Raw genomic sequence first — 20,846 nt, 5'->3', positions numbered from 1 at the left:
TAGTCTCAGCCTGCTACTTCTCCGCCATCTTGACTCCTCCCTCGAAATATGTATGTTTCTTACATGAAATATCCTGTGTTTAAATAGCAAGAATCATTTCTATAGTTGCGACTGGACACTGACTAATATAAGAGCCAAGTAAAGGAGTTTAAATATGTGAGGGAATTTTGGACAATCTGTCTTTCATTGGAAAGGCCAAATGGAGGGTTGCCTGGGTGGTTCAGTTGGTTAACGTTCTGACTCTTGGTTTCAGCTTAGGTCATGATCTCCTATTGTGCGTCAAGCCCCACATTGGGCTCTGTGCTCAGTGTGGAGTCTCCTTCAGATTCTCTCTCCCTCTCACCCATGCTCTCACTCTCTGCCTCTCAAATAAATACATAAAATCTTAAAAAAAAAAAAAAGGCAAAAGGAGCAAAACTGTATGGGTAATGAATGAAAAGTAGAGAAGGAAGAAATGTTTATGTAATAGAAATAAAGGCTTCAACTATTTCATAAACTTTTCAACCATTAAGATAAATTTGTTGATGCCAAGGACAGTATCTGATAGCTTTCTTTTGGAACTTTTGAGGGCTGAACATATTGACTTGAATATAGTAAATATCTAAATTGATAACAATGGATCAATAATTCCTAAAGAAAAACAACAAGAAAGTCTATAAAAGATAAAAGGATAGATTTTACATGCAGTGACATTCTTCTGCTGTCTACATACTTTCTCCCAGAGTCAAACATTTGTAATGGCCTTGCCAATCTATCTGCTTCCTTTGTGCTTTGGAGAGCTGCTGAAGAATATCACAGAAAACCACAATAATAGAAGATTGATGTTATTTTCTATTTTGTTCATAAATACAGCTCATGCAGCTACTCAACATTACCTAAAATATTATTATGTATTGCCAATTCCCATAATGATAGTCTTACTTTTTGCATCTCTTCCCAACCAACATTTAAGATATAACACTGCATTGTTTAAGAAAACAGAAGCAACTGTGATAGTTATCTTAGTGGCCCCCAGTGAACTTTAACTCCTGGTGTGTATGACCTTGAACAGCCTCTCCCACATGGACTCTGGCTTTGACCATGTGACTTGCTTAGCCAACAGGGATATTAGCAAGAATGATGCAAGCAAATGGTTGATAAATACTTGAATATCAGATGTGTTCTTTTGGAAATGCTTGCTCATGGAAGTCAGCTGCCACGCTGTAAATAGAGACTACCAAACTGTGAGAACCCACATGCAGAAAGACCCTGGAGGTTGAAAGACCACCTTCCCACCAAGCTTCCAGCTGAAAACAATAGTTTAAATGACCTCAGTCACGTTATAGAGAGCAGAGTTACTTACTGCAGTTGGTCAAACCTCAGAATAATGAGAAATAATAAATCATTATTAGTCCACAAAGTTATGAATCTTTTGTTACATAGCCATAGAACACAGGAGTACCATTAGAGAGTTTTTTTTTTTCTTATTTTCAAGACCAAGTCAAACCACAAAACAGAATTCCTACCCATTTCCTTACTTGCTTTTCTTTGAGGACGGAGGAAGAAACATTCTTCCCATCAAAGGCCTTTGTCATTTGATGGGAACTTTCCTCTTCCTTTGTTCATCTCTCTCCCTCTCTACTGAATCATTCTCATCACCTTTCTAAGTTGTTCTTATTCCTCCCATAGTTTACACGAATATGTATGTATGTATCTCATTCTGATCTCTCATCTTCTTCCAGCTACCACCCCATTCCTCGGCTTCTTATCATAGCCAACCTTTCAAAAATTACATCTGCCCTCCCTCTACTTCCTCATAGTCCAGGTCCTCTTTAATGCCCCTCAAATTTAGCTTCTGCTTCTGCCATTCCTCAACTGATTTTTTTTTGTCTTGATCACCTTTGTATTGTGAGATCTAACACACTCCCTTCTGCCCACTACCTATGTAAGCTCTCAAAGACTTGTCACTATTTATTACTATATCATTGTACTTTCTTTTCTCTTGGCTCTTGGTTTCCTTCTAGTTTACTGGCTACAGTGTCTGCTTTCTTTCTTAGCTTCTCTTCTCTGACTGAATCTGAGTTGCACATAGGTTGTTTCTAGACCTTCTGATTTTCTTCTGCTCTCTTGCAACATGATTCTATCTAATTCAGTGGTTAAATGACAATGAAATCTATATCTCTACCCCAATTCTCCAGAGAACGATATCCAACTGTTCACTGTTTACCTCCACTTAAATATCTGACAAGCATTTCAAGCACATTCATCTGAAACCAAGTTCTTCCCTAATCTTCCCTGTCTCAGCAATATTCATCATATATTCATCATATATTCACTTGATCAATCTAGATTCACAGGAGTAATGTTTAATTCTACAAATTATTCATTCAACAAACATTTAATTGAACACTTACTAGCTCCAAACATGCACTAGATTAATATGATTCTTGTCCTACAGGATATTCACCACTTAGAGCTGACAACAGACATGAATGGATAAGTATAATACAACTAAAAAAATGCAATAATGGAGAACAGATAAAATATATCTACAAGAAAAGAGATAGGATTCAAGTACCATTCTGGGAAATGGAGAAAAACATTTCAAGTGACCAAGTCCTGAGAACTTTTTAAAATTTTTTTTTTAAGATTTTATTTATTTATTTGAGAGAGAGTGAGTGAGCACAAGCAGGGGAAGCGACAAAGGGAGAGGAAGAAGTAGGCTCCCAGCTGAGCAGAGAGCCCAATACAGGGCTCAACCCCAGGACCCTGGGATCATGATCCAAGCTGAAGGCAGATGCTTAATGAACTGAGCCCCAAGTTTTGAGAACTTTTGCTCTCATTACAGGAACAGTTGAGTTTCTTGTTTGGCTTATTACTTGAAAGGAACCATACAATTTAGATCACAAGTTCTGTATCCCTTAGGATAAAGAGCTCTCAGATTTGAAATAAATGTTTTCCTAATGTAGAACTTCTGTCAAGCTATAGATTCTTACTGTTGATTTGGATTTGGATTAGCCCTTTCCTCAAAATTATCTTCAAGTTATTCTCTCCTCAGTGTTTCAAAAGAACATGGTTATAAATCCCATTTCATTTATTTCTCTCTGCATTCTTGTTTTGCTCTGATCCAGCATAATTTTAGAGTTGCAGGAAACTTGACATCCCTGGTAAACCTCCTACTCTCAGAGACACATGAACATTATGTAATTGAACAGTGAGGTACATTGCTTAATACACAGACATTTTTCATTTAAACACATACATTTGACAACAACTTGAATAAATAAAAGTATATTGTATTTTACTCAGGAAGTGCTAAAAGATAAGAGTAATGAGCAATTTAATCTTTTCAGTGTGATAGTCTGTGGAAGTGCAAGGGTTAAAAAAAATAATTGTGTTTCATAGGAAAAGTATTAAAAATATTAATAAGGTATGGATTTTATTATACCTCAGGGGGAGGAAATGCCACAGATAATATTGAATATTGCGAAAACTTTCTCCCCAGTCCAGTGGAGTAAGAAATTCATGGTAACAGACATAAATTAATATATAATGGTGAAAAATAATTCATAAGGATCACTCAACTATTATTAGATAATGTATTTCTAATTAGGAGATTTAATATTAATCTCTGCAACTTTATTTCCAAATAAATAAAGGTCAACTTTAATAGATATAGATCAAATTTCAGGAAATTTTGTAGGGATATGAGAAAGAGTAAGACCTTTAAGAATAACAGCTTAAAGGAGAAGATAGTTTTATGCACAATAAAGCAACGTTAATGGAAGCAATGCCAAGCATGGCAACACAGCACAGACGGGAGCACCTAGAAAAGAACACTTAGTTCCTGAAAAATACAGTCCTCAGATTAGCTGGGCAAGTCCACTCAAAGAAAATGTCTGGGGAAAGAATGTGAAAAATATATGGAAGTACTGAATTACTCTGTTGTTCACCCGGAAGTAACATTACATTGTATGTTACTTAACCAACTGGAATTAAAATAAAATTTACAAAAAAAAAAAAAAAAAAAAGAAGAAGAAGAAGAAGAATGTGAATATGTGGTAAATTTTCCTATGGCCAGAGGGAAGTAGGCCAACATTTCAACACAGGTAAAGCTATGAAGTAAGGTGAGGGGCAGGGAAAGATGCATTTGGAGAGCGGAAGGGAACTCTGAGCTCCAGGATGTGGGCAGAGCAGGAGAAGCAAAGCTGGGCAGGTCTACAGGGCCAGCTGGAGAAGGCCTAGGGTCTTTGTAGAAAGTGACCTTATTCTCAGTTAGCATTCTAAACTAGAGTTGTGTTTTGGAAACACGAAAGTTAAATACAGCCTTTTGCATTTATTTAATGATAAAATAGCTGTGGCTGCTATGTTTATAATTTAAACACCTATAGATCTTTTACAGAAACTCATTCTTGGCTCACAACCTTCCAGATTGCAAGAAAAAAAATGTAAATGTAATCAACAGCATGCATTTAATGAGTTTTAATCTATATAGAGCACTAGGATCCTTGTCTCAGAGAAAAGTTTTCACAGATAGGACTTGTATATCTTCAATATATCTATATAACTACATCTGAGCATCTATATCTATACCAACACTGATAGCTATACCTATTCTATTAACTGCACCAATGTCTATGCCTATAGCTATCTCCCTGGTAAGGAAACAAGGGAGGGGGACTATGAGCAACTGCTCTTATAAAATAGGTAACATTTTCCTGACTATTTCTCATCAGTTCCACTTCTACCTTGCTCTGAGCCCCCATCATCTCACTTGGATTAACACAATAGTCCGATGGTTCTCTCCAATTCTATATCTGAGCCCTATGAGTCTATCCTCACTGCAGTCCCTAAAATGATCCTTTTCAAACATCATGTGACTTTTTTGTTCTACCCCCTGAAAGGTCACCTTGGGTGCAAAACCCTATGATGGCCTAGGCGGAAGGTTCTATAGGGTCTCACCTTCTTTTTCTTCTCTGACCTCATTCTTGGGTTTTGTTTGTTTTTTTTTGTTTGTTTTTTGGGGTTTTTTTTTTGGAAAGTCTAGGCCTGATATGGGGCTTGAACTCATGACCCTGAGATCAACAATTGCATGCTCTACTGACTGAGCCAGCTGAGTGCCCCTTGGTTTTGTCTTTTTCATCCACAATGTTCCCCTCACACCGACCTCCTACCTATGGACTTCCTGCCTTTACAGCAAGTCTCCTTTCTCTACTTGGAACATTCTCCCTCAAGATATCCACATAAGGCACATTCCCACCTCCTTCCTGTCTCTGCAAGTTACCAATTGATTGTCTCTCACTTCTAAACTCATCCTCTTTTCCTGCTTCTGACAAGAGATCTAGGCTCTTTAAATATCTTCTCCTGGGCCAGCTGGCAAAATGTTAAGCTTTGTCAGTAGAAGATGCTGGAAAAACATTGCATCAAAAAAGGGGTTTTGCTTCCTGGTTCCAACAGCTCACTAGCAAAACTCTTGCAGTGCAACTGGCTTTCTCATGTCCAGGTCCTGCAGAGTATGCAGCTTCTCTAGCCTTGGCTCTGGAAACACCCAAAAGCCAAGAGCTGCCTATAAAAAATCCCCCAACTCCAGGGGCTCTTGTGGTGGAGTAACTCTAATGTGAAACTTCTATAAACAGCTTTCCCCCTCACACCAGAGGGAAGTTCTCCAGCAAGTTCCAGAAGGTGAACTTCCCGCAAGGGCACTATTCGACAGGAACGTTTCCACCATCCAGTAATCCATAACTGTGCCTCCCAATGAAGACTGGAACTCAGCACCAGCCGGAGGGCACTATCTCAGCCCTGGGAGTAGGGGCTATTTCTCACATTTCTATTACTGTATTCTCTGCTGTTCTTACTAGTTGATCTCCTGTAACCGAATCCTGATATAGTTAGTGATTCTTTACAGTAAATGTTTGCTTCTTCAAATTACTTCATGGTTTCTCTTGACTGGGCTGAGACTGACTCAATTTTAAACATCAGCATGAAGTCTCTTCTGCTCTCTCTACTTAAATGTGCCCACATTTGGGATCCCTTTGCCTTGCTCTGGATTTTTCTTTCTTCATAGCACTTATAATCTCTGAGCATACTAGTCAGTTTGTGAATTTATTATGTCTACTGTTTATCAATGCTTACTCCTGCTAGAATAGATAGAATAGAAATACCTCAAAGTTAGGCACCATTCTCAAATGTTTGTTCATGCATGTATCTCAAAATCAGAATAGCAACTGGCATATTATAGGTGCTCAAGAAATGTTTGTTGTAGGAATGATCACACAGATCACAGGCAGCTGCCTCTCTGAATATACTGTCCCATAACAGGAGGAATTTAACATGTCTTCAGTGGCTACTGTCTGAATTTCCATATCCTCTGAGGACTAAGAGAGATGCCAATCCTTCCCCTTGTTCTAGATTATAAATTATAGAAGTAGTTTATTGCTATATATGGAGTCTTTAAGATACTATAGAACAATATAGTCCCAATTTAACCATTTTAACCAAATAACTCCTTATTCGGTAATTTTTTAATGCGGCAATTACTTTTATATTTAATCTGTTTGTATTCACTGTCAAGCTGGTTTGTACATGTTGCTAAAGCAAAGATTTTCATAGACTCTGAAACCTAAATTCTGATTAAGAGTTTAAGAGAGCATACCAGCTAAAGAATAGAACTATATGGCCTTGATCTAATCACACATAGATAGACACATATATTTCCCTTTATTTTCTTCAAAACTTATATATCATTAATGATAGCTAAATTACCCAGACACAGTTAAGAAAAATAAATAAAATAAAATAAAATGGCCATCTAATTTTAATTTCTCATTGCTATTTAACATAAGAATACAGATTCGATTTACTATATGGAAGTGAGTATCTCTAGTTTGAATTTCATCTCTGTGTACTCTTAGCTTTCTTTTAAAGATAACCAGTTTTTCGTATCTCATAAAGGTGGGAGACTCCATAAGATAAAATAAACCTCTGAACTCCCCAAATAAAGATTATATATGGAGAGTAAATCTTTGGTTACTTGGAACTACAAGAATATAACTCAGCTTGGTTAGACACATTTTCCAGAGATATAAGAGCATTCTCATTTGGTAGCAATATACTTTTTCATTGTAAGCATTTTTATACAGAATATTTCTAAAATATATTGCATTTTATGGCACCTGGCTGTGTCAGTCAGTAAAGCATATGACTCTTGATCTCAGGGTCATGAGTTCAAGCCCCAGGTTGGGCATAGTGTTTACTTAAAAGTAAAATAAAATAATGTATTCTCATTTCCAGCACTTTAAGATACTTCCTCTGAAAAGCCATCTCTGCCTCTTCGAGTTTGAGGTAGGGGCCCTTGATCTACACTCACAGCAGACCCTGTATTTCACCAACCAATACACTGATTCTGCCAGTGGTCTTCCCTGGGTTGTAATGTCTTTTAGGGGACATAACACAACTTTCCTCTTTCTCCATTACTAGCATAGTGCTTGGCACATAGCAGATACTCAATAAATATTTGTTGACTAATGACATCCTTGGGGGCATCATCATTCACACTGAAAGTAATACAGGCTGAGAGTAATCAAGGCATTTTGACCGGGTAATGCTCTTTGACTTGACACTAACTGTATAAATTCCCTAAATTTTGTTTCTCTTCCTTAGTGTCAGGTAAAATAGTCCTTGCTGTTCTTTTCCCCATGATAATTCATTGCTTCTAATATGCTACAGCGGTGTGGAAACAAGACCTGAAAACAAATGTACACTAAATTAAAAACAAAACAAACAAATTATTTTTGTTTTTAATTTAGTGTACTACAACTATAATTGACATTCAGTAAAATTCACAAGCCTCAGGGCTAGAAGGAGTTTAGTTCCCCCAAGCCCTTTTTTTTTTCACTCTTCCTAGTTTTCAGCTGTTCTCATTAGATGAAGTTGTCAGAAAGCAGAGGTTCCAAAGGGTGATGTGTTCCCATGTTCTGCTCCATATAATCAGCTTAATTTAATACATATTAATAGCAAAAAAGAAATTTAAAAAGCTTGTCTTAAATCACTGCCCTCCCACTTATCAAGAGAAATCACAGAAAGCAATACATATTATAGGAACTCTCAGTACAGAGGGCCATAAAATCAAAACACTCTTTCTGCAGTAAGTGGATGCTTCGTTGAGGTCAATTAAAGGCAAGATTTATGCACACTTGCAGTCACTCTGCCTTAAAAAATGGCTTTACCCACTCTTCTTTTTTTTTTTTTTTAAGATTTTTTATTTATTTATTTGAGAGAGAGAGAGTGAGAGAGAGCATGAGCGAGGAGAAGGTCAGAGGGAGAAGCAGACTCCCCATGGAGCTGGGAGCCCGATGTGGGACTCGATCCCGGGACTCCGGGATCATGACCTGAGCCGAAGGCAGTCGTCCAACCAACTGAGCCACCCAGGCGTCCCTACACACTCTTCTTGAAGGTAGAGTGAGAAACTGCTCAGAAGCTGGATGCCTTTATAATGGAAAAACAGAACTAATCTGGAGGATATCCCTGGCCTTTAAGACTATGACAGAAATAGTGAAGGGAAATCCCAAAATGCATATGAAGAGGGAAGGTTAAAACTAACTTCTAAAAGTCATTGAAGGGGAAGAAATCTCGGGTCTCTATTAAGAATATCTCAAATGAGAAACTTGTTTTTTATACCTTATCTGAATGGCATAGGCTGAGCCTTCTTAGGCTTATAAGGTGAGGAAAAACTTAAAAGTTACACAGTGCCAATAACACATGATGACCTGTCAACAGTATAATTTGTCACCACACATAATTTGTGTACTTACCAAGATTCAGAAATATAAAACAATGGAGAAAATATAAGATTTTACGGACCTAAAACAATCTCATTGTTTAAATCATTTGGAATGGTGACCACATTGTAAACCAAGCTGGAACTGAGTGGTGGGTGGATAGCATGGGTAGCGGTTGTCCTGAGATCTTGAAGGATGAGTAGAAACTTGCTCTGGAGACTAATTTGGAGAAGACATTCTAGATAGAAGGAATTCCACATGCCGAGAAAGGCCCAGAAGCAAGAACAAGCTTGGCTTTTTCAGAGAAAATTATGTACTTCAGGGCCACTACAAGGGGCATGCATGGTGGGAGATGTGACTCTACAGGTTGTCAGGAGCGAGATGATGATGGTCATGCTCATGTGTTATGCTTTTTCAGGTAAATGGTGAAATGGATAACAGAAGAACCAATGAAAACACGAGCTGGATAATGATATGCCTGGATGTGCAGGTGAGGAAATCCTCTCTGGAAGTAGTAAGGTGGGTGGATTTGAGAAGACAGCAGGAAAAGAGAGAAGTTAGGTGCCTGAACCGTTGTCAAAGTGAGAAATGATGATGAGCTGAGATGGGAGAGTAAAAGCATAAATGGTGGAGAGGGGCAGACATGGGAGATCTGAGGAACAGAACTGGCTACATTTGATGATGGATTAGATGTCAGGGGTAAGGTAAGGAGAGCAATCTGATAAACCTCTTACATTCTAAACTCAGTATCAAGACAGGAAACATGCAAAATGGCTGGTTCAGTGTGGACATGATGAGTTTGAAGACTCTGTGATATCTACAGATAGAAGTGGGTCCAGAGATTCAATCAGGTATTTGGAGAGTATGTGGATTCATCACTTATTTATTCAACAACTATCAGAGAAGATGATAAGAGCCAGGGGAAGAATCTAGAGCATCATCATTTAAGAATCAGGCAGAACAAAAGGTATCATTAAAGGAGATTTAGAGAGCAGTAGTCAGGAAGAAAACCAGTGGCGAGTGGTACATGGACAACAAAGGAACGGGAGAGGGGGTACTGATAGGGGAGTTACCAATAATCTAAAATGCTGAAGAGAAGTAACAAAGGAAAAGCACAGAAGAAAGCCACTGAGATGGGAACCAAGACTGGATTCAGGGTCATGGTGACTGTGGAGCCAGATAGTAAGCTATGCATCTCAAACAAATGAGAGTTGGCTCATGCAGAAAGCCTTTTAGAAACCAGGTGAACAAGGAGACATGTAAGATGGTGGTTTGAGGAGGCCATTGGGTCAAGGTCAGAAACAGGTTAGATTAGTAGTCAAATCTAGCTTAGTCTGAAATGAGTTAATCCCATTTCCAGCACGTTTTGGAAGAAGTCTGCCCACTACTGGACTAAAGATTCCTTCCTATATTGTTTTATCTATGAGATAAAGAATATAGATATAAAGGAGATCATACCACTTTCTCTCTCTCTCTATATATATATATATAAATATCATTTGGCAAAGTATCAAATGTAATTTTATGTAATCAAATGGAAGGAAATGTTTTTATCAGAAATACTCTCAGAAAGATACTGCCTAGGGTTGGAAAGATTGGGATGGAGCTGAGCTAATGCGCAGGGAAGACACTTGCATAAGTGCTAGGAGACTGAACTGATGGTGCTCTCAGTTATCTTCAGGACTTAGAGACAATACTGAAGGCTAAAGAAATAGAAAAATGAGTGCTTTGCAGAGAAAGGAGGAAATAAAAGAGGTAGAGGTTATTTAAGGAAGACAGACCATCAACGCCTTTCTCCCATTTTTTTTAAACAAAATCTTAGTAATTAGTTATTTAATAACTTACTACATTACTCCTTCATGTTTTGGTGAAGCATTAGTAATTGAATAACTTACTACATTGCTCCTTCATGATGGCAAAGAAGAGATAGATACCTATCCAAGCTTGAGACCAGACAAAAACAAAGACATGAGAAAAGTAGTAGTGAATTATATTTAGTTTTTTCCACTTCCTTCGAGGACACATGCTTTCGGATGTCCATGTACCCGTGATTGGAAATCAATGCAGTTGTTTTTTTTTTTTTTTTAAAGATTTTTATTTATTTATTTGACAGAGAGAAATCAGAAGTAGGCAGAGAGGCAGGCAGAGAGAGAGGAGGAAGCAGGCTCCCTGCTGAGCAGAGAGCCCGATGCGTGGCTCGATCCCAGGACCCTGGGATCATGACCTGAGCCGAAGGCAGAGGCTTAAACCACTGAGCCACCCAGGCGCCCCCAATGCAGTTGTTTTAATTCAGAAGTTGCATAACTCGGGAACATGTAGTCTAATATTTATTTGTCATCAAACTTCTACTCGATAGGCAGGCAGAAGACAGATAAATACACAGCATAAATTACCCCCACTAACCCCTACAGTCCTGGGTTTCTGGGGAAATCCACAGGTGAAAATTCTGGGGAGCACCAGAGCCATATCAAGGATACTGTGTACTGTCTACTCCACATCCATGTGGTGTTGTAGGGGACAGCGACTGTGATGAGTCAAGCTATCTCAGGGAGTCAACAAGAGAGTTCACCAACCAGGAAAATCAACAGCAAAGATCAAATAGACTAACATTTATATACACCACAATTTTTAATGTTTGTACTATTTTGGTGTCTTAGATCTTTATGTGCTTGAAGTCCTTTAGCATGGGGGTTATGGGACCTTTTTCATGTCTTACATGGTAAGGCTAAACCCAAAACAAGTGAAATTTTTCTACCTTCAACTCAGTAAAACAATCCAGACATTTTGGATCAGGGGTGGCTTCCATTATATGGGAAAAGAGAGAGAGAAATGAAGAGGGGAGTTATATTGTGCTCATTTATTTACCAATTATTTAGATTATTTAATGATATTTATATTATTCTAGTGAAATATAGTTTGCTTCTCACGTTTCTAATTAACTGTCTACAAATTGACTTCTGAAGTATTCAACCAGATAGTTGGATGGCTTCTAAAAAAGCTACATATTCTCCTCTGTATCTTTCTGGGAGGGAGAATTCTAGGTCCCAAGAGCCCAGCACTCTTTGACTTATGTCCTGTACAATTCTCTCTCCTTGAGTGCAGTCAGGATTGTGAATATGACAGTTTTTCACTCTTGTGATTAAGTTGTAGTATGTGGAAAAAGGCGAAGGGATTTTCAATTGTAATTGAGTTTTCTCATCAGCAAACTCATCATTTCATCAAAAGGAAGATTATTTACTTATTTTTAAAAGAATGTTATTTATTTATATGACAGAGAGAGAAAGAGGGAGAGAGCAGGAGCAGAAACGAGGGGCAAGTAGACTCCCCGCTGGTCAGGGAGCCCAATGCAGGGCTCAATCCCAGGATGGAAGGATGATGACCTGCGCCAAAGGTGCAGGTGCCCCTGGATGAGCTATTTTAAAGAAGATCCAGGCCTCTATTGAGGGGAAAAAATAAAAGTGAGAGAGTCTCTCTCTTGCTATCCTTGAACAAACAAGGTATTCATGTATTCCACAACCCCAGGAAAATCCATTCTGTCAACAGCCACATGACCATGGAAAGGACCCTGAGGCTCAGATGAGACCCCAACCCCAGCTGGCCCTGGATTACAGCCTTGAAAGACCCTGAGAAGACTCTAGACTCACAGAAACTGTAATATAATAAAGGTATATTATTTCCAGCCATTAAGTTTATGTCAATTTGTTGCCCAGGAAGCAAACACCCTCCAAATGAATGCCCTATCACCACACTCAGGAACTTTGGGCTATTGGTCTCTCAGGTAAAACACAGTCTGTGCCAACAACGTGGACAAAGATCCCCTTACAAATCTAAGACAGTGAGACAACTGAGGCCAAATCCAGACTCTTCATAGAAGGATGCTGGGTGAGACCATTAGAGGCAAGGTAGTTCATTGGACCAAATCAACAAGCAGGGCAAGGACTGAGAGAGAGATGCGTTGTGTGATGATTGATTTGCAAACTGTTTCATTCACGGGCCTCAGGGCACATTTGGAGAAAGATCACACACACTGTGGATGTACAACCCTGACTCCGTTTGAGCAGTGCCTGGTTTGACAGATAGCTTTTCCACTAGGAAGCCTAGCAGCGTCTGATTCTGCCAACCCGGAAAGAGGAATCCAGGAATGTGGGACTCTGATGATCATCCCCCACATCGCATCCCAGAGAGCAAAGGAGAATATACACCAGGACACTATCCAGTGTGGGAACTATGAAGATTTCCAGAGCTCATTCTCTGCCTTTCTTTGTGTTTTATTAGTGCGGTGCTACATGGGGCTTGGAGCACATGGTGGGCACGGTCTGTGAGGTACAAGTGCCCCTTGTTATGTGGGAAAGGTCTTAAGCAGACAAGCTGCAGCCATCGAAATGAGTCATTCAAAAAGCCACCGCTGAGCACTTTGAAAGAACAAAAGCAGTTGGTGAGAAGAAAGGACCCTCTTTGGAAAAGACTTGAACAAATCCACAAAAATCTAAGCAGATACTCAAGCACCCTAAGATGTCAGTGTTTTCCAAGCTTTTTTCATCTCATTTATTTTTGAGGTACAGTCTGGTCACTCTCTTCAGAGAAAACAGCCCAGTGCCGAGAGAGGAAGGGCAGCTCTTTGCAGTTTGCCCCACCTCACGTTTTCTGCCTAGCAACTCGGTAAGATGGATTACCATTCCTTCACCACATAACAAGTTATCACAACCACAGCAGCTTAAGGATCAATACCCTTGTCTTAGCTCATAGTTCCACAGATCAGAAGTCTGGGCACAGCCAGAGTCCAGTCTTCTGTGTCTCAGGGTCCCACAGGCTGAAATGACCATGGTAGCCAGATAGTGTCCTTGTCTGGAGATTCTGGGGACAAATCAACCTCCAAGATCATTTTTGTCACTGACAGAATTCAGTTCCTTGCCGTTATAGAACCAAGGTCCCTGTTTACTTGCTGGCTTTTAGCTGGAGACTACTTTCAATTCTTGGAGGCCACTTGTATGCCTTGACACATGGCTGCCTCCATCTTCAAGCCCACAATGGTATACGAGGGCTGAGTATACCAGGAAGGAGAGACTCTCGGATATCCTCTTGGACGGCATTCTACCCACCACATGCGATCAGGATTGTTATTCCCATTTTATAGGTGAGGAGAGGGAGGCTGAAACGGTGCTAAATGCTGTAAGCACTGATACAAAACCCATGTATGTTTGCCTCTCACACTCATATTTCTCTAATATGGCTGAGTTGTAAAAGGAATAGTCTTAAATTTTGAACATCTGAGATCTGGGCTAGTAACTGAGAATGCAAAAAAGGTGTATGGCTGGCTGGCTGATGCTGATTTAGGTTCCTAAACCAGAATTCTGAAACCTGAAAGTTCCCCAACATAATAAGCACACTCAACCTTCTCCTCCTCTCCTCTCAAATGCCCTCAGGTTACTTTTGAAGCTTTATCGGTAGAAAATCAGATTTGGGCACCTTTCAGTTGTCAGCACTGAACAATGAAATCACAGCAAATATTCTTTGTAAGAACAAACACTTTATTAAAATGTGTTAAACTGCTACTTCCAGAGATAAACAACTAATTACATGGAGGAATTCCCCATGGTTGTCATGCCAGATTTTCTGGTGTCTAGAAAGGATTTCTTTAAGTCAGTGCTTTCTCTGTGATGTGATGGAGGAAGGCTGAGTTGCCAAGTTGGAAACAAACTGGTTATAAGCAACATGAAGGAAAGGCCCCCATGTTCTGTTCACCACTGAATCCCAGTGTAAAATGTAGTGCTCATAGTATTGGCTGAATAAATGAAGGCATGGAAAACAACATTGTTAGACTGTGACACTTTCTTCTTGTGGTAACCTGGAAAGGGAATTTGGTTTTTGTTGGTTTTGTTTTTAAGACAGTGACCTTATGATGAATTTAGCCTTTGGTTCTGGCTTAACTGCACATCTCAAGTTTTTAAAAGGACAATCATGATTCCAAATACTTTTTCAGGTGCCCCAATTTCTGATTCACAAATATGACTCCACTAAACATATCTAGAAAGGAAAATCAGAAAGCAGGAAAACTATCTCAATTCAAAAACATTTTCTCAATGTTTTGTAAAGAGATAATCATGAAATAATGTCATAAATGAAGCACTAAAAATGACCCAAAAAAGGCATGTCTGGGGGTTCAATTGGTTAAGCGTCTGCCTTTGGTTCAGGTCCTGATCTCAGAGTCCTGGGATAGAGCCCTGTGTCACGTTCCCCGCTCAGTGAGGGGTCTGCTTTCTCCCTTTCCCTCTGCACCTCCCCATCCCTCACCATCATGCACTCTCTCTCTCTCTCTCAAATAAATTATATCTATCTATCTATCTATCTATATAATATATTATATATAATATATTATGTATATAATGACCCAAAAGAAAGATTCATAGCAAATGGAAGGTAAGCACACATTGTTTTGGGGGATAGGGGTTATGGGTAAAAGGAGTCAAAAGACACAAACTTCCAGTTATAAAATAAACAAGTCCTAGGATACAATGTACACAATTGTGACTTTAGTTAAAAATATTGTATTGTATACTTGAAAGTTGCTAAGGAAATAGATCTTAAAGGGTCTCAAAACAAGAAAAAAAATTGTAACTATATGTGGTGACAGATGTTAACTAGACTTGTGCTGGTCATTTTGCAATATATACAAATATTGAATCATTATGTTGTACACGTGAAACTACTATGTTATATGTCAGTCATACCTCAATTTAAAAATAATATTTCATGTTGTTTTTTTAAAGGACTCTAAAGTGTAGAAGTTCTTGATGTTTAGAGAATCATATTTTCCTCATTTTACTAAATATTTTACTAATGTCATAATACCATGAAAAGATTATTACCCCTGGAGAATACTTCCCTGTGTATTCACTCTGTTGTGTAAAAAATTTTAAGCCTGACTTGTAGAGTGTGTGTGTGTCAAAGAGAGGCTTTTTTCCTTCTCCTACTTGTTTTTAACATATGTGTTGCACCAGACTCAAATTTTATGTTATTCAAGCCTATTAATAGGCAGTAAGTACACCTTTAAAATAGTATTGATTTACAATTGCATAGCAATTTCCTTCTACCATGCATCACCGTGGGCATTGTCCCACTGCGTTGTCATAAGGCTGTGAGGGAGGCAGGGCACCATCAATTTTCAGTTTTTTCATACTCATTTAAAGGTAACAAAACAGCCTCATTGGGTCACTTGTCCAAAGTCAAGTTCCTGTAAGTTCTACTGCCTGCACCACACCGTGTCACGAACAGGATACCCCTCACTGAACTGTGAGGGGTAAAGAATGAGAGTTTGCACAGCTCCTGCTTCCTCTGGGTCATACATGAGACATTATCTGTTAGGACTTCTCATCCTTTCTAGTTAATTCCCTTTATTTAATTTAGTCTTTCCTCAAACTAAGTAGGTACCACACTGAGGCAAAAAAAAAAAAAAAAGCAATTAAAATACTTATCACATACTTGTTGCCAGTATATATTCTCTACTGTATAATTTTTAAAGGTGTTACTATTGTAGAAGACCCTGAAATAGAGTCATAAATATGTATCTCTAGTGTGATAGAAATACAATTTTTAAAAACTAAATTGTACATTCTTGGTATGTACTTTTTGGTGTGTTCATCGTTGAGCTATTTTTTTTCCTACTCTGAAAAGCTATTTTGCTACAAGTCCAGTTCTTTTTTACTTTTATCCACAGGGAAGTCATAATCCCCTACTTAAATAGAAGCCAGTTACCATGGAAATCATTCTAATACCACTGAATCAATATTTTGATTTTGCTGACATTTAATGTAAAAAGACAAGACGGACTAAGATTCATAGAAGTCACTTTTCATCTTTGTTATAATTTTGATAGCTAGAAAAATTGTAAAGAAAACATATATTCTGTAATGAACTTCAGTCAACTCCCAGTTATAAAGAACTGAGGATTCATAAAAGAACAATCTACATATTTATATGCTTTTGGCTTTGAGTGTACACATATACATGCATGCATTTGGACTCAAGATTTTTTCCCCATCTCTCAACTGAATCCTGATTTTCTCTCGTTATTGAAGTCATAACTTGGTAGAAGAGATGTGAATGTATCCAATTTTGCAATTGTCTTTTTTTAAATAAAGATTTTATTTATTTTTTTGGACAGAGAACATAAGCAGGGGTAGCAGCAGACAGACGAAGAGGGAGAGAAGCAAGCTCCCTACTGAGCAGCGAGCCTGTCATGAGGCTTAATCCCAGGACCCTGGGATCATGACCTGAGCCGAAGGCAGCCACTTAACCGACTTAGCCACCTAGGCACCCCTGTTATTGCCTTTTTATTAAATGTTCTGAAGAGCTGAAATTTACATCAAGAATCACTGTAGAAATTGACCTTTTCTGCACTGGATCCTAGTAGCCCATCAGTCTACTGACCATTCTCAGTAGACCAGACTCAGTAGACAGCTGAAGACATCTCAATCCATACTTAGAACTCTTTCTGAGAAGAGATGCTGAGCTTGGACCTCATGTTTAATAAGCCTCATGCCAATCAACTAGTTTTCCACACCTCACTTAAGTCTTTGTGCAGCTCTAATTCAGTCACTCTCTCCTCTCCTGTCCTCAAAAGAAATAAAGATAATAGAGCTACTGTCTTTTGTTTGATAAGTAGCTATTTGAAACCCTAGATCTTCAGATGGTGAGGGGATCTGAAAGAATTAAGAGCTGTTCTCCCTCAGGAATTAGGTAGCTAAAGCATCTCAAATGAATGGTAATCAGCTCTGCTTTTAAGACAACCAGATCAAGGGCACCTGGGTGGCTCAGTGGGTTAAGCCGCTGCCTTCGGCTCGGGTCATTATCTTAGGGTCCTGGGATCAAGCCCTGCATCTGGCGCTCCGCTTCCTCCTCTCTCTCCTCCAGGGAGCCTGCTTCCTCCTCTCTCTCTGCCTGCTTGTGATCTCTCTGTCAAATAAATAAATAAATAAATCTTAAAAAAAAAAAAATAAAGACAACTAAATCACCACTCAAATGTTTCTTTTGTGGGACAACCATCCTGTATTCTGCATGCATTCACTTGGAAGACCCCAGGTCCCCCTTGTGTGAGAGAGGCTATTCTGGAGGTATTTTTTATCCTGCTTCCAGAAGTTTCCAGCTGTACTACAGTGCTTGATAACACATTCCTTCGAGGCTACTTTCCTTCTCTGTTTCATCTTTCCCTCCCACTTTGGGAGGTCCTTGTATTTCCCCTTGATTCTTCAATATTTCTAGATTACATTGAGGCCCACATCCGATAGACACCAGTGTTCTAAATCAGTAAACTTCTTTTGTAAGCAATCTAATATCACTGGCTGTGTAGTTTTTTGGCAAGAAAGGTAGGAGAGGGAGTACTTCTGGAAATAAGATCAGAGAAAATATGGAGAAATGAAAGCCGCCGTGTAACAACATCAGGGGAAACCTAAGAACAACATTTCAAATTTACAAAAGCAGATCTCTAGGGCCCTTTAGTGTATTAACAAGTAAAGGAAACACCTAACTTATTTCTACGAGCATCGATGTGTTACCAGTGGAAAGACATGCTGGTGATTTTGAATCAGGAGAGAAAGGGGTCTTCCAACGTACTCTTAAGGCAGCGGAGGAACAACAAAAAGAGTCGCACCAGCAAACACACAGACGGGCACACATGCGTGCATGTCAGTTTCATTCATGAGAGCAAAACTGGACCAACCTAAGTATTCATCAAGGAGAAAATGATTAAATAAAGCTCTATGATGTATACTTACCTTCTTAAAAATGGTGTTTCTTAAATTGAATGCCATGGAAAACAGTCACAAGAGAGTAAACGAAAAATAAAACACAAAACTGTATGCATCATGATTTCAGTTTGGGAAGTAGGCACACACATACACATTATTCACACATGTACTCACATGTATACGCACAGGGTCGTGTTTTTACGTGTATGCATAGTAGGAAAAACAGCCTCAGTGGAGAGTCCATGTAGAATGCATGGATGAGCGCCACCTCCAAGCGTGTGTTTGTATTCCTCAGTGTGCACTGAAGCTTCTCTTTTTGGCTAAATAGGCACCAGGGCACCGATACAGGGGATAGAAGAAATGAGGTTGATGGAAGAGATGTGACATGCCTCATGGGCACCCCATCTCATGGACGAGGCTTGAGCTTCTGTTGAAAGATTAGACTAGAAGATGAGGAAACCTTTATGAAGGACTCAGGAGCCCACATGGCAAAGATACTTTCCCAGTTGAGGAAAGGACCACCTTGGCTTCCACTCCCAGCTGCAAAGCACCGTGATACGAGGTATGCTGGGGACTTGGGGAAGCCTGCTATGGAGAATGTCAGGGACCGACAGTGTGAGAGAACAACTAACGGACTTGGCAGAGGAGCCATTTTCTCAAGGTGGCCCCCCGCAGCACAGGCAACCCCAAAGTGCTTTCCACAACTAATCCACAAAATCTGTATGAGCTTGTATGCAAGCACACTTGAGACTGCCCTCCCTCCAAGGGACTCTCGGGACAAACTCAGGAAAGCTGAAACTTCCTTATTCCAGGAAGACTAAAGAGCTGGTGACATCTCTGATTAACTTGACCTAATTCATACTCACAGGCCAGCAAGGAGGAGGAGAGGGATTTGCACATTTCATAGCTGAGGAAAAACAGAGGTATGGGTAGAATTTATAGATCGGGAGTGAAGTAGGCATTGAAATATATAGACAGTGTGTGTGTTCATACTCACCAGAAGGAACTCCACCACAATGTACAAAACCTAAGAATGATTACAATTTGCCTTCTGTATATTCTTCTGCCTGACCATGTTCCCCTACAAATCACATCATGTTTCTAGAAGCATACAAGTGATCCTAATCAAAGCAAGACAATATCAAATTTAGATTTTTTTTTTTTTTTTTTTTTTTTTTTTTTTTTTTTTGGCCAATTTCCTAATGATCTGCAGCTCTAACGGGGTAAGAAAACACACACACTGCCTTCCCTTTCTGATAATATAAATACATCTTTCTGGGTGCCCTTTGTTGACATCTTCATAAAAGGCCTCCTCATCTGCACCGCTCCTGCCTGGGGCTCCAGGGAGACCGAGGCAGGATTGGGAGACCCGGGAGGAGGGAAGGAGCATGGTTACCCAACACGTGTGAGGCCGCTCTCCCGGGGGGCGGCACGCGTGTTACCTTCGGGTCGCTCGGGGACCTTCCCGCTCTTGCCGGGCGCCGTGCTGTTGACCGTCTCCGACGACGTGCTCAGCTTGGTGCTGGGGTCCCGCTTGGGCTTGGGCGGCGGCTGCCTGCGGGAGCCACAGCTGCTGTCGTCGTCTGTGCCCCCGACCGAGTGCAGGGACTGGGACCTCACGGAAAAGCCGCTGGAGCAGGGATGGGGAAGTCTGTCCTGAGGAGCAGGCATCGTCATGAATCCCATGCGGAAATGCTTGCCCGCGTAACTTCCTTCGTGGCCCCGCCCCACTTCGCCACCTATGCTGTAAAACAAAGCAGAGCCAAGTCCGTGAAGGTGAAGTCAGCCGGCGCCCGCAAGGTCACAGGGATGCACACGAGCCTCTCTATCCTAGGGCAGAGCTCACATTTTAACTCTAGACTGGTGAAGCAACATTCGCCTTGGCGCAAGAACATTCTGTGCTTTTGCATTAAGTATGATGGGAAAGCAGATAGAACCTGATTATAACAGAAATCCTCACACTCATTTCCAGCCGTCCTAGTATCCTGGCATCCAGATACTCTCAAAATAGTGTTCTAAAGGAAAAGAAAATACTGCAGTAGCATATTGGATCTTCAATTGCTTTTCTTTAAGGGAAATCTTGTTGGGGTGTTATAATGCAAACAAGAGGTCCATGACAATGACTCACGGACTATCTTTTGACACATGACTGAGGTCAAGTGGACAGCACCTGACACTATTCTCCACCTCATAAAATTAACCCTAATGTCACCTGGTTAATATAGTGAGAAAACAAAGCAAAAAACAAAACAACAAACAGAACAAAACGAACAAAAACAAAACAACAACAACAACAATAAAGACAGCAGAAGGCTTACCGTTACCAAAAACAGCAAAAGGAGAGAGA

The 20,846-nt window shown here is 39.8% G+C and overlaps 1 protein-coding gene across 3 annotated transcripts in view; it reads right to left on the bottom strand.

Annotated features, from left to right (window-relative positions):
* NYAP2 (neuronal tyrosine-phosphorylated phosphoinositide-3-kinase adaptor 2) overlaps positions 1 to 20,846 on the bottom strand; it is a 277,159-nt gene that overhangs the window by 147,823 nt on the left and 108,490 nt on the right. For all 3 annotated transcript variants that reach the window (XM_047722781.1, XM_047722780.1, XM_047722782.1), the window contains one exon: positions 19,942 to 20,243. In XM_047722781.1, coding sequence (XP_047578737.1) covers positions 19,942 to 20,243 — 302 coding nt within the window. The remainder of the gene's footprint in view (positions 1 to 19,941; positions 20,244 to 20,846) is intronic.

The sequence above is a fragment of the Lutra lutra genome, chromosome 3 (genome assembly GCF_902655055.1).
Source record: "Lutra lutra chromosome 3, mLutLut1.2, whole genome shotgun sequence".
Taxonomy (NCBI): Eukaryota; Metazoa; Chordata; class Mammalia; order Carnivora; family Mustelidae; genus Lutra; species Lutra lutra.
The sequence above is the reverse complement of the archived record's forward strand: the minus strand, read 5'-3'. Positions and strand labels throughout refer to the sequence as shown.